This window comes from Fragaria vesca, linkage group LG7 (genome assembly GCF_000184155.1).
Source record: "Fragaria vesca subsp. vesca linkage group LG7, FraVesHawaii_1.0, whole genome shotgun sequence".
Lineage (NCBI taxonomy): Eukaryota > Viridiplantae > Streptophyta > Magnoliopsida > Rosales > Rosaceae > Fragaria > Fragaria vesca.
Genome location: NC_020497.1, coordinates 13,152,911 through 13,166,464, shown reverse-complemented (window position 1 = coordinate 13,166,464; position 13,554 = coordinate 13,152,911). Strand labels below are relative to the sequence as shown.

Below are 13,554 nucleotides of genomic sequence, written 5' to 3'. Positions count from 1 at the left end.
AATGTTCATACCACACTAAGGATTATTAGTAATCAAGTTAGTTAAAGAATATGCCAAGGGTGGACACTTGGTTTACCAGACTTCGTATAGAAACAGAAAAGATTTCACATATATATCTAGTGCTCACAAAAAAAAATTCGTACTAAAAAATAAACACAAACCAGACGCTGCTGGTTCCGTTGTTCACTTTTGTCAAAGATCGGAATTATGGCTGAAGGTGTTGTCGCAATTGTGACCGAAGGGATCAAGCCGCTCGGAGAGTTCATCATTCAGCAAGCGAAATTCTTGAGGGGTATCGGCTACCAAATTGAGCTTGCGCAGATTGAGCTACATTTGATCCGGGGATTTCTAAAAGACGCAGATACGAGGCAACAAGATGAAGAACTAGTACGCATTTGTGTTAAGCTTATCAGAGATGCTGCTTATGACTTGGAGGATGTCATTGAATCTTTCGCCTTGAAGGTGGCTATCAGAAGTAGAGGTGGTACTGTGAAGATGCTTCTTAAAAGGTTTGCCTGCATCTTCAACGAAGGAGTTCATCGACACAAGATTGGGTCCGAAATTGAGGATATTATGTCTAAACTTTCTCATCTGAGGTCGAGTTTGCAAAGTTACAACATAGGGCAGACAAGCGGGAGTGAAAGTGTTGCTTCAGCTTTTAAGAGGCAACGAGATCGAAGGCTAACTTATGGTCATCAAGTTGGAAGTCATATTGTTGGGCTGGAGGAAAGCACTGATAAGCTGGTGACGGAGTTGGTGAGAGAAGGAAAGCGTGTTGTTTCTATTTGGGGGATGGGGGGCTCCGGGAAGACCACTCTTGCAAAACAAGTTTTTCTTTTTCTTCAAAATGAAGTTGAGCGTCATTTTGATTGTTTTGCTTGGTTGTGTATATCTCAACAATGGGAAGGGAAGGATGTGCTGAAAGAGATTTTAATTAAACTCACTTCTCCAACAGCAGAGGAAAGGAAAGAAATTTCCGAAATGGAAAAGGATGAAATAGCAGAGGAGGTCTGTAGTATCCAAAGAGAAAAGAGATGTCTGGTGGTCCTTGATGACATATGGACTCTAGAGGCTTGGAATTCGATAAAAGCTGGCTTCCCAATCAATGAGGAAACAGAGAGCCGGATACTACTCACCACTCGCAACAAAGAAGTTGCCTCGCTTGCATCTGGAGCTGATCATCTCCACCAACCTCGACCTCTTGATAAAGAACAAAGGTAGGTACTATTTGAAAAGATTGCGATATCTGGAAGAGATGAAACAGGTATGTCTATTTTCTTTTTTTCCCCAAACTATACTTCTATCTATACATTTCTAGGAATTCAAACCTAAAATAATGATTTGATTTCTTTCCCAGACTCGGTCAATTATGCAAATAAAAGAGAATTAGGACAGAAGATGCTTGAGCATTGCTCAGGTTTGCCATTAGCTATCAGTGTGCTCGCTGGTCTTCTAAGTAGACGAGATAAAGTTGAGGAGTGGGAAGCAGTTCTTAGAAATGTTGATAAGTACATAATGAGAGGCACAACTGTCCTTGAAAGAGAAATCTCAGGTCAAGAGTATGGTACTGTGTCGGGTGTCTTGGCTTTGAGTTATGATGATTTACCATCTCAGTTAAAACTCTGCTTTCTATACTTGCCCAGTTTCCTGAGGATCATGAGATACCGGTCAAAAGATTGACCCAATTATGGATTGCAGAAGGGTTTATAACTTCAACATCAGAAATACATGGTTCGTTGGAAATAATGGAAGATGTAGCATATGATTGTCTCACTGAACTGGTGGAAAGATCTATGGTTCAAGTTGTAAATTATGGTTTAACTGGAAAGGTGAAAACTTGTCGTCTCCATTATCTTATGCGAGACTTGTGCTTGCAAAAGGCAAAAGAGGAGGACTTCCTCGATGTTGTTGACTTTTCTACGGGTCGAAGACTAACCGGTAATAAGGTTGGAAGACTTGTCCTTTATCTGGACCACGAATCTGAATGTGAGTTCAGCGGTAAGGGTGGAAGAAATGGCCACATTAGGTCTCTATTATACTTTAACCCCCCACGCTTCCGATGGAGCAAAAGAGTGATAAGATCAGTATTCAACGACTTCAGATTGCTTAGAGTCTTGAAGTTTGAAAATTTACGTAGAGAATTCGAGTTACCGAAGACGATTGGGAACCTAGTCCACTTGAGGTTTCTAAGTCTGAGGGATAGCGAATTTCGTGCGTTGCCATCATCTGTATATAAGCTGATACTTTTGCAGACTCTAGATCTGCGTGGCCATTTCAAATATGGATGGAGGATAATCAAAATCACAAATGTATTTTTGAATATGGAGCAACTGAGGCATTTATATTTACCTGCGGAGCACACTGTAAGCGGTCGGAAACTGTCATTTGCAAAGCTGTGCAATTTGCAGACGTTGGTCAATGTTAGAATTGAGAAATGTAATTTGAATGATCTTGTTCGGCTACCCAATCTGAAAAAATTAGGCATAATTGCATCACGATCTAGTCAGTTGGAAAAGTTGAAAGAAATGTTGGTATCAGAAAGTATAAAATATGAGCATCTTCGGTCGCTATCTCTGATGAGGGCGGGATATAGTGTTTTGGAGGATATACATATACCAATAGACATAGTATTAAGGTGTCCTCATACAAGCTGCGACTGGACGGGAAAATGTCAGAGTTACCGGAAAAGCTCCGGGGCTATCCAGACCTCACCAAGATAACACTGCGTAGCACAAAACTGAAGGGTGACCAGATAGAAATAGTGGAGAAGCTGCCAAAGTTAAGGGTGCTTTACCTTGGTTTTAACTCTTTCGAGTCAGAAACAATGGTTTTCTCCCAAGGAGGCTTTCCTCATCTGGAATTTCTTACCCTTAGAGCATTGTTCGATCTCAAGGAGTGGAGGGTGGAGAAAGAAGCCATGCCTTGTCTTCACAGATTGCGCATTGAATGGTGCGACGAATTGCAGGCAATTCCAGATGGGCTTCAGGATGTTACTACCCTCAAGGAATTAACGATTAACGGGATGCGCAGAAGATTCTGCAGGAGGGTTGAGGAAGGAGGAGAGGATTTCTACAAAATCAAACATGTGCCTTCTCTTATTATCACAAATATTGATGTATTCGAAGACAGTCGGACGAGGAGCTAGAAATGGAGGAAGCTGCAGGGGCGTCTCATTGTCTCAAGTGGTAGCGGGTCCAGCCGGTGACTCTCATCAGGAATCAACTGCGGACGGTACGTCACTAAATGACTCAATCATATCTTAACCTTTGTACATTTATTATCCTCAAATCATATGATAGCGGTATGTGATTAACATATTCCTGCTGGTAAATCTTGATTATGAGCAGCTCCTCCTCCACCTGCTGATGAGAAAACAGAGGAAATACAAGCTTCTTCCACTTCTAACCTCCCTTGTCAATAAATCCACAAGCCGCTGCTTTCTCAATATTTATTCGCAACTTCAGCCTTTACTGTACAGGTATGGCTCTTTCTTCTAGATTATGCTTTCGTTTGGATTTGATTTTTTACTGTATAATTGCTATACTTAAAGGTTTTGGTCTGAAATGAGTTGTTTACTTGTAATATCAGGTTAGCTTCACTTTTCATACTGAAACTTTGTACTGATAGAGATGTGGAAGAGAAGAAGATTATAGTATAGAGGATCTAAGTACGTACAAGATACTTTTTTTTCTTATACATAAATCGTAATGTGGTTTATCATGTAGATTGATCTTCGAGGATATGGAGAAGATACTTTGAGTACATATGTAAATATGCATGGATTATGCACTCATGTTTAATTTGCCAGAATTTATGTTCATGTAATTCCGAAGAACCTCACTAACAAAAAGAATGGGTTATATAATTTTGCTAACCAAAGGATGGATTTTACTGTTTCAACATTACATTGCCACAGTTAATTAAGAATAAATTTGGAGAGAATATGAAAAGGGAAGAACTAGTGAGTTCATGACTCTGATCAGGTATTTGATGATGCTACTTAGTGTGGTAGAAGTAGTATTGTTCATCTTCTAGCTAACTGTTTGTTCTTGTGCACAGGTTTAAGTTCTTCCCTTATGAACCAAACATTGGGGTCATGACAATCAAGAATTACATCAAAGGCTTGGTTCAGGAGGATACGGACAAAGCTGTCCTGATTGTTCAACAAAATCTGACTCGTTTTGCAAAGCGCTTCATAAGTGAATTGAGAATTTGAGATCAACGTATTACTTACTTGGGAGGTTTTCGAGGTGAAGTATAAAAATTGCTCAATTATTTATTGTTTGAATTGATTGTATATTTGTATAGTATTGTCGTTAATGTCATTATTTTCTTTTAACTATCCGAATGCCCCAATCAACAATAGTTGTATTTGAACATTAGCTGATGAGAGAAAATGACATTTGTTTATATAAGACTTCAGTTTAGAATGCATCGACATCAATTGAAACACTAGTTATTCTGAATGCGTTCTTAATTAACTGTATTGGTTCAGGAGGCAGAATTGTCGGTTCAAGAGCATGTTCTAGTTCCTGAGCATAGGGATCTTAACTATGATCGAGGAAACGAAGACTTGTTGGATACATAAACTGTGCATGAAAGTAAACCAGGTCAGTCCTGAACAATGCTAAGATAATTGTGAATACTTCCAAACACATGCTGTGGCCTCAAATCAGATGCACACACACTGAAAATGTCTTGTCTGTTTACTTCACTTATCAAATTGTTTCAGGGGTGAGCATGACTATCTTTGTTTGAAAACTTTCAACAAGCTTCAACTGCAATAAGTAGAGCTAGCTGGGCTGCTACTTATGAAACTCAAGCAAATGACTGCTGATATGTTTCTAAGAATGCGAGAATGACTAATAAGATTGTACAAGAATTATTGCGACTGTATTTAGGATTCAAGTGTATTAATTTTTTACATTAATGTATAATTTTTCATATACACGACGTGTAAATACACGGTATAATCTATTGTTAGAGGGCTCGGTTCTTGTATTATCAAACTATCACCCATTAATACAACACCAACATTATTTGATCCCAAATTAGAGCAATGCCTATCGTACCTTCTTCAAATTCTACCTTTCATTACTTCATCCAAACCATAGATAGTTAAATAAGGCAATGTCATCTCCTCGTTGAGGTACAACACCAATACATAAAATATGTACCTCTCGTTTTATTACTCAATACGTGCATCGAAAATATCACTAGTTTCATCCGCTCGAATGTTAACTCGCACCAACTTAGAGCAACAAGCATCCGCCATCCTGCCAAATATTCCAAAAACACAAAATTGTGTCGATAACAATCCAGTATTTACGAGTGTTTCTTGCAACTGTTACAAAGAATTTCAATATGTATTAATAATAGTGGTGCAGCTTTTATACAAGCGCACGTAGGTTTATGTCACACCCTTAAAGATATATGTCTGTTAATGGTTAGCCATTTGCAGGTGTGATAGTATCTCACTCAGAGAGAAACTAGACACCAAAAAAACTTCCAAGTCTTTCTTGAACAAAGCAGAAATGGTTCAACTTTCCCTTCAAGTGATCCTAAAGACTCTTTCACAAACATGGCTCTAGCTTAAGCTAATCAGAATTAAATCTTTCCATACAGTTTAATTTATATGTTCTAATGATACAATTCCATAACCATTCATCACCCCGCCCAGTCGACCACTGTCACAATAAATCAATGGTACGTAGACTCGGTACTATTCTGAGGAGAACCAATGACACAATTGTTATGAATGCGCAACAATTTTAGGCCGCTTTTTGGGCCGTCCATAGCAAACTTCTTCAGTCATAGAACTAATTTTGTCCGGGGAGGAAGATTTCTTAACCTCCTCATTGCTTTCATCATCTTCATTGTCATCACTACTTTCTTCTTCATCATCACTGCTACTATCATCTGATTCATCTCCACTACTGCTATCCTCCACGGGTATCACAGGCTGATAACCAGAAAATGTAGCTTCTGCTACAGCCACAGCCTCAGGAGTTTGAAGATCAACAACGTACACCAAGCATACATTCCTGTCAATTGGAGCGCATCACGAATCAGATATACATCAATGGACAGCTTGCATGAGAGAGAGAGAGAGACCACACTAACGACTTGAGACTCATCTCCGGTGAGCGCGCGCTTCTATGTCATATTTGTCTGGATTATCCTGCATTCAGAAAATGAGAAAGCAGGCTATGATTCAAAAAAAAAAAGAAAAAAAGAAAGATATTTGTATTGGGATAAGGAATCTGGCATTGATTGCATCAAGCTGTAATTTTTCATTAGCTTCGGACATGACTCCCAAGAAGTTCCTCATTTTTCCCAACACTGCCAGCTTAGCAAACCAAAGGAGCAATATATTTTACAAATTAATTTCAACACAATGGATAGAGAGACAAAAAATGCATATGATAAACAGAGGAGAGACCATCCAAAGATTCTTTCCCTAACCCACAGACCATAATTTTGATGACAAATGTTCTCTAATCTCATGAAATTTCACAAGTCTAGCATGTGGTCATATGCTAAGGGAAATAACCAAATTCTCAGACCTGTGGAATTCTCAATGTGACCAAATCCAACTGTCCCTCACATGGAAATTACTACAATCATCAAACCAGCTTGTACGAGAGACTTATAGGCCACTGAGAGATGGAATTTCATTAACATGATAACACATTTGGAATCCCCATACATAACATCTCTTAAGTATTTATTTATTTATTTTTTGGAACCTGTTCGTGTGGTCTTCTGGTTTTCATTAACTATAAGGGAAACTAAACAAAAAAAATCGCACTAATCTTGGTCCTTGGCCAATAGCAGTTTCTCATCAATTGTAAGGAATAACCAAATTTTGAATGTCGGCTTGTTATCTAAACAGGGGTTGGGGGGACGCTGAATGACCTTGACACACAATGACAAGATAAGTTGGGCTCTATCTCCAGGACACATAATAGTGTCGGACAAATAGTTCATTCTATTGTACTGGTTTGGACTTGTGCCTGACTAGCCTGTATGTATGTATCCGACTAGGGGATAGGAAGACACATGCAGTGTTATTGTTCCAATGGAGTGGTTTAAGATGTAATAGCAATACAAATAAAATGAACAATCGAAAAAACAAGGCTAAATCCATAAATAGAAAAGTACTCTTACAATTTCGAGTTAATCTCAAAAGCATGATTATTGCCAATAAACCAAAAGAACAGACAAAGACTTTTAGAAGCTAGGAGATAGTAAACACCATTACTATCTTCTGCCATTGTTACAGTGTCTAAGTTGTAGTTCTAGAATTCTACATTCCAAAAGAGAAAATTGAAAAGCAGAAAACGAGATTGAAGCAACAATAAATAGATAAAAAGCCAAACCCATATTCAAATTTCAAATAGGAACAACGATTCACTCACACTGGCTTTTGGGAGGAGGAGCAATGATGGGCTTCTTCGTTTCAGCAGGCTGGGATCCCTTTTTACAAACAAGTCGTGTGGATTCTACAAGCAGATACAAACAAAGTGAGCTTGGTGAGATCAAGGTCTAAAATTTGCTAGGTGTTAGTCAGGCTACATCTAGGCGCTAGTCAGGCGCTAGATCAAGGTTTATGAAGCTTGCATTGAGCATCTGAATTTGAAATCAGTATCATTTAGATTACAAAGGCTGACCGTTTCAACTGATTTTCCATGATGCTTTTAGGTTGCAGTAGAGTTTTTGAAACAAATCAGAGTTGTGGAGGTTTTTGCGTAGCTAAATGCTTATTTTTCTATCATATGCTCTTTTTCTGGGTTCATATATTCTCTCTTGCCTGTGTTCTTAATTAAGTAATAACAGAACAGTAGACTACAAATGCATCTCTAAAGAAAGAGCAGAAAGATCATGATATATTATTGTAGTTGTTAACGCTGCAGTTCTAATGTTTCATTGAGAAGTAACCATGAACTTATGACATTAAACTCGAAACATATGAAGTTAGACTGACATCAATATTCTTATTTTATCCAAGCTAAAGTAGTCATCGGAAGACCTCAATACTGAATTAGTCACTGCTACGCAGGTTTTTGAAGATCAATGTGCAATGCATTATAACAACTCGGTCAAAGAATGAACATAAGGAGATTAATGTATTGCTAATGCATCATAACAAATTGGTCAAATAATGAGCAAACGACTTCCGCCACCAAGATTTCAATGCAGAAGTAGCAACAGATTCACAACCTCTTGAAGATGAGAGTGCAGAAGGATTGAAAGAGTTCAACAGGACAAGCAGTCCTAATACACAATGACTAGATGATAAAGCTTCTTTGAAGATATGGAAAATGAAGGAACAAATTACAAGGTCGAGGAATGAGAGACGATGAAGAAAATACTAACTTTGAGTTGTGTGTTTGAAAAGAAATATGAATGCTTCCGTGTGACAAGACATTAGAGGGTAGCCGGCCATTTGATAATTAAATAGTGTGTCTTTTAAAACAGTTTTGATTTTATAATTTAGAAGAAGTCTATTTCTTTAATTTCTGTTAGGAGATACAACCTTCACAGAAAACCAAAAATAGAGTTATAGTCATGTATTTCTTGTTATTTGTATTTAGCCAAATCAATTGTATTTGTTTTAATGTAATACAGTGAGTGTTAAAGTCCAATATTTTCTAACATAAAATTCTGGAAAAAAAATAAACCCGCAGCAGCGTGCGCCGGCGACTAACCTAGTAACATCTACAATCTGACATTAACATTCAACTTAAATCAAATTAAAGTTACTTTCTGAAGACTACATTATACAAACCCAAAATCTCAGGCATCAACATTCATCTACAAGCTAGACAAACAAACTTATAAAGTTTGGGTTTCGCAGTAAATGAACAAGAGTTCCAGAAAACCCAAATAAGGGATTTCACTATACCCAATGGATAGCAAACATTTATTTCAGAAAACACAGAGAATGACAGCTCTAAGTAATTAAGCCGAGAGAGAGAGAGAGAGAGAGAGAGAGAGGCCTAGAGATGAAACTGGGGGCTGGTTGTGCTCCAAACGCAGAAGGTCTTTGTTTGCAGTTCCCATGTTTCAGAGTAAACTCAAGCTCAAGGAGTTGAGGTTTTAGATTGCACACCCCGCCAGGGTTTAGCGAGGATTTTGGGTTGGGGTAGAGTCCATGTAGTCGTTTTTGTTTGGGCTTTTCTAACCAGGCCCATCTTATACCTCCTTTTAAGGTGTTCAACCCTTGCAGACTTCTGGTGTCTCCTCTTCTCTTCCCACTCTCACACAGGTTCCCCTCTTTTCTTCTAACTTCTAACTTCCTTACCTCACCTGGGTTTTCATATTTTCGGTTCTAATTTAATTTTAGAGCTTTACGATTCATTTCGCGATTTAGGTTTTGGCACTAACAGTCAGGGGCGGAGCCAGCCCAAGTGAGATTTTGAAGCCCAAAAAATTACCATCACATATAAACCTGAAGCGTCGTCGTTTGGGTGCGCAGGTTATTTCTCAATCTCGGTCACAACTCACAACTCACACCATTGCGTCTGTCGCCCGTCGTTGTCGCCAGAGCGGTCGCCGTTTCCCATAGCCCGCGCCGTCGCCCATAGCCCACATCCCTAGTCGGCCAGTCCCCACTTGGCTACTTCCCCAGGTATGGCTTATAATCTGATCGTAGACAGAGCAGGCTTCAATTCAAAAGCCATCATATTCATATGCTTCAATGTTACTTTGCTTCGTCTGTAACTAGAGTTTCAGTTTTAGAGTTTCTGTCGATTTAAAATTTGTTGATATAGAATATTAACTTGATTAGGATTTGTTGATATCAGCACAATCGAAATCTGTATGGTCATATAAGCCTTACCTAGTTCAGTCCAATTCATATTAGTCTTAAACTAGTTCAGTCCAATTCCTCATGGGTATCTGCCTATCTGCTGAACCTTAAGATGTTGATCTTCTATAATAATTGAGTACGATACCAGAAATCTTTGATGATTGTCCATATGTTATCTTATAGAATACTGCCTCGATAATCCTTTATTAATTGGTACTGATCTCATAGTCTTAATTTGAAAGCTCCTTATACGTCTTAACTTGGATATGGATGTGGATTTGGTCTTAACTTGGATATGAAGTTGTTGTATTACACAAAATGTTTGATGAATAAATTGATCGTGTCAAAAGGCTATATCAAAAAATTTCTTGCACCATCGAGCAAATTTTCTTGTGTATACAATTAGCCCAGGTGACATTTCTATCCTGGCTCCGCCACTGTTTACAGTGTCATATCTCGGTAACCTGACTTTGTACTCTAAAAATAAAGATAGAGACAATACAAAGTAGATGGCCAAATAAAGATAGAGGACGACGACCTGCGCGGCGTGACGAGACGACCTGTGCGACTCTCTTCCTCTCGACGACCTGCCCACCGCCTCCGGAAGCCTTCGCTTCCATCTCTCTTCTCTCAATCGCTTCACTCTAATCTCTCTCTCTCTCTGTTGAATAGGGCTTTGTCTTTTACCCTCTGTTGAATATGGCTTTAGTACTGATTGTCTTATCTGGGTATTGTTTGATTTCATCGGATTTTTATTGGAGTGCAATCCATGTTGAAGCTGCCCAATTGGGTTTTGATTCTCATTGAGGCATTTTGGGGGCTTTAAATCTAAAATGGGGGGTTTTTGGTTTTTCCAATTTGGAAGTGATTTTGATTCCTGGGTGATAAACTTGGTGTTTGTAATACTGTGTAATTGGTGGTTTCTTAGTATGATTATTGTTTCTTGCGCTAGGCAAAGAAATGCAAGCTTTAAAGGCTGTCTGTGTGTGGTACTTTGCATGCTTTTGGTTATGACTTCGTTAGTTATGTAGCTCATCAAATGTCATTTAGTGTTAACATGTTTGCGATAATTTTTGTTCGTGTTTTAGTTCTAGAGAATGTTACTTATAAGGATGTTTTTTTGTGTGTAGATTATAAGCAAAGATGGTTTTGACTGAAGAGGAAATTATGAGGCTCTACAGGGTTCGAAAGACAGTTATGCAAATGCTGAAAGATAGGGACTATTTGATTGTGGATCATGATCTCAACATGACAATGTCGCAGTTTAAGAACAAATATGGAGAGCACATGAAAAGGGAGGACCTTACTATCAATAGAAGGAAGAGAGGTGACGAGTCTGATCAGGTATTGTTGGTGTTTTAGTGTTGTTTGAAGTAGTGTTGTTGTTCGGGTTCTAAACTGATGGTTTTTGTGTACCAGATTTATGTGTTTTTCCCTGACGAACCAAAAGTTGGGGTCAAGACAATGAAGAGTTACATCACACGCATGAATCAGGAGAATGTGATAAGAGCAATATTGGTTGCTCAACAGAATCTGACTCCTTTTGCAAAGACCTCCATTAGTGAGATGGGTTCAAAGTACCACTTGGAGATTTTCCAGGTGAAGTTTAACTGTTCATGTTCTCTGTTTTTTGTCTTAGAATGAAGTTTTGTTCTTGAAATATTGTGATTGTCATGATAGTCTATTAGTCTTACCTATGGAAACTTAAGGTACCAGAAACTTAGTATCAGAAATATGAAGACTATATGGAGATAGTCTATGCTGAATAACTAGCTTTGTTTATCTTCATTCTAATGCCGTTCTTACTTGATAAGTAATGTGATCAAATGTGTTGTCATTGTGATACTTAAAAGTGACAAGTTGGATGCATAGGGTTATCAAATAATGCTTGTTAGTAGAGATGCCCAACTGACAGTAGAATCAAACTTTAACCAGGTCAGGAAAGATGATTTTGTTTCTCTCTAATGCTGTATATCTAAATGGTGTTTACACATTGGAAGTACAAAATAACAGTCGCTTTACCACGTTCTCCTCAATAAGGAAAAAAAAAAAACTAATGTATGAGGATTAGATTGGACTGCAGAACATCTGGTGCAATCACAGTAGTTTTGTTTATATATTGATCTCACCTAAAAATGTATTGGCTATTCTGTCTGCTGCTCACAAACTTGGAAGATTTTGTTTTCTGAGTTGAGTCTATTGCAGGAGGCAGAATTGTTGGTGAATATTTGCACATTGAATATTTGAACATCTTCTCCCCCAAGAAAGATGTTCTTGTTACTATTGTTGCATATCTGTTTGGTATATGCACATTGGGATAACAAAATAACAGTCACTTCAATTTGATGCTCTCTTCAAAGAGAAACAACTAATCGTACTCTGAGGATTAGATTGCACTGTTGTTTCTTTTTTTTTTTTTTTTTTTTTTTAAAGTTGTTGGCGCAACATCTTCAACTAATGCTGGTGCAATCACATAACTTTTGTTTATATATTGATCTCACCTATCAATGTATTGGCTATTCTGTGTGTTCTCACAATTAAAAGATTTTGTTTTCTCATGGGTCTGTTGGTTCAGGAGGCAGAATTGTTGGTGAATATTAAAGAACATGTTCTAGTTCCTGAGCATCGGGTTCTTACAAATGAGGAAAAGAAGACTTTGCTGGAGAGGTACACTGTGAAAGAAACACAGGTCAGTCCTGCAAAATGCCTTATTTAAATAATAACAAATGCCTGGAATTAGATGCATATACACATTATGTTTTAATTGTGTACTAAATGATTTATTGTTTTGGGTATGCATATTTTGTTGGTAGTCATGCTTCATTTATCTTTGCACCCTCCAAAAATCTTAACATACCGTTGATCTTCTTCAAGAGTGGAATGTTTCAAACACATCTTAGTTTTCTTATCCGTGGTTGCCAAACTGATTCCGGATTCCTGATTCATTTTCATTTTTGGTGGATGGTGTTCAGCTTCCTCGAATTCAGCTTATTGATCCAATTGCCAGATATTACGGGCTTAAGCGTGGACAAGTTGTGAAGATAATCCGGCCAAGTGAGACTGCAGGACGATATGTCACCTACCGTTATGTTATCTAAGTACTTTTATTGGAAGCTGAAAACCAGCATTGCATTAGTCTTATTTATAGGGTTCACAATATTATGGGCCTAAGAGTGGACAAGTTGTGAAGATAATCCTGCCAAGTGCAACTGCAAAACTATATGCCACCTACTGTTACGTTATCTTAGTACGTTTATTGTAAGCCGAAACCTGGATTGCATTAGTCTTATTTATAATTGTCGAATTGGAAGGTTAGCTCTTAAGTGAACAATGCAGTTAAGATTTTGGACATGTGATGATATTTTCAACTCATTCTGTGCATTCCTCTGTTGTGCCTGTAATGTGAGCTTGAGTAGTGCCTAACTCCAGTTATCTATGTGCTGTTGTTGTAGTTGTTAAACCCCTCCTTTGCAGACTGAGTTATTCGGATTCTTTTAACCATTTTAGTTCTAGTGATGGTGAGAGACGCACTACAATCTATGAAGTTTGTAGATACTAGATATTTATGCCCAAACAAAACCGTGGAGAAAAATGTGTAGCGCGTCAAATCTTTCTTATTTGCTCCTCTCTTTCACTAAGCACCTTAAAATCTGTTTAAAATGCAGGTTAAGAAATATCTCTCTTTTATATGTACTAGACCAAACAGAGGCAGCCGGTTTTAATTTTCCTGGCAGCTGTGG

General features: G+C 38.1%; 3 protein-coding genes across 3 annotated transcripts; all 3 read left to right on the top strand.

Annotated features, from left to right (window-relative positions):
- The first annotated feature begins 207 nt into the window (after positions 1-207).
- On the top strand, positions 208-1,221 carry LOC101314327 (putative disease resistance protein At1g50180-like). Its single transcript, XM_004308648.1, has one exon. It carries the CDS (start codon positions 208-210, stop codon positions 1,219-1,221), a length of 1,014 nt encoding a protein of 337 aa, XP_004308696.1.
- Positions 1,222-1,745: 524 nt separating this feature from the next.
- LOC101314037 (putative disease resistance protein At1g59780-like) lies at positions 1,746-4,216 on the top strand. Its single transcript, XM_004308647.1, has 4 exons — positions 1,746-2,541; positions 2,676-3,115; positions 3,348-3,478; positions 4,060-4,216. Exons 1-4 carry the CDS (start codon positions 1,746-1,748, stop codon positions 4,214-4,216), a joined length of 1,524 nt encoding a protein of 507 aa, XP_004308695.1.
- A 5,115-nt stretch (positions 4,217-9,331) lies between these two features.
- Positions 9,332-13,310, top strand: LOC101301242 (DNA-directed RNA polymerases I, II, and III subunit RPABC1-like). The gene is made up of 5 exons (XM_004307198.1): positions 9,332-9,634; positions 10,945-11,158; positions 11,234-11,413; positions 12,390-12,503; positions 12,787-13,310. The coding sequence occupies exons 2-5, from the start codon at positions 10,958-10,960 to the stop codon at positions 12,910-12,912; spliced, it is 621 nt and encodes a 206-aa protein (XP_004307246.1). The 5' UTR covers positions 9,332-9,634; positions 10,945-10,957; the 3' UTR covers positions 12,913-13,310.
- The last annotated feature ends 244 nt before the right edge of the window (positions 13,311-13,554 follow it).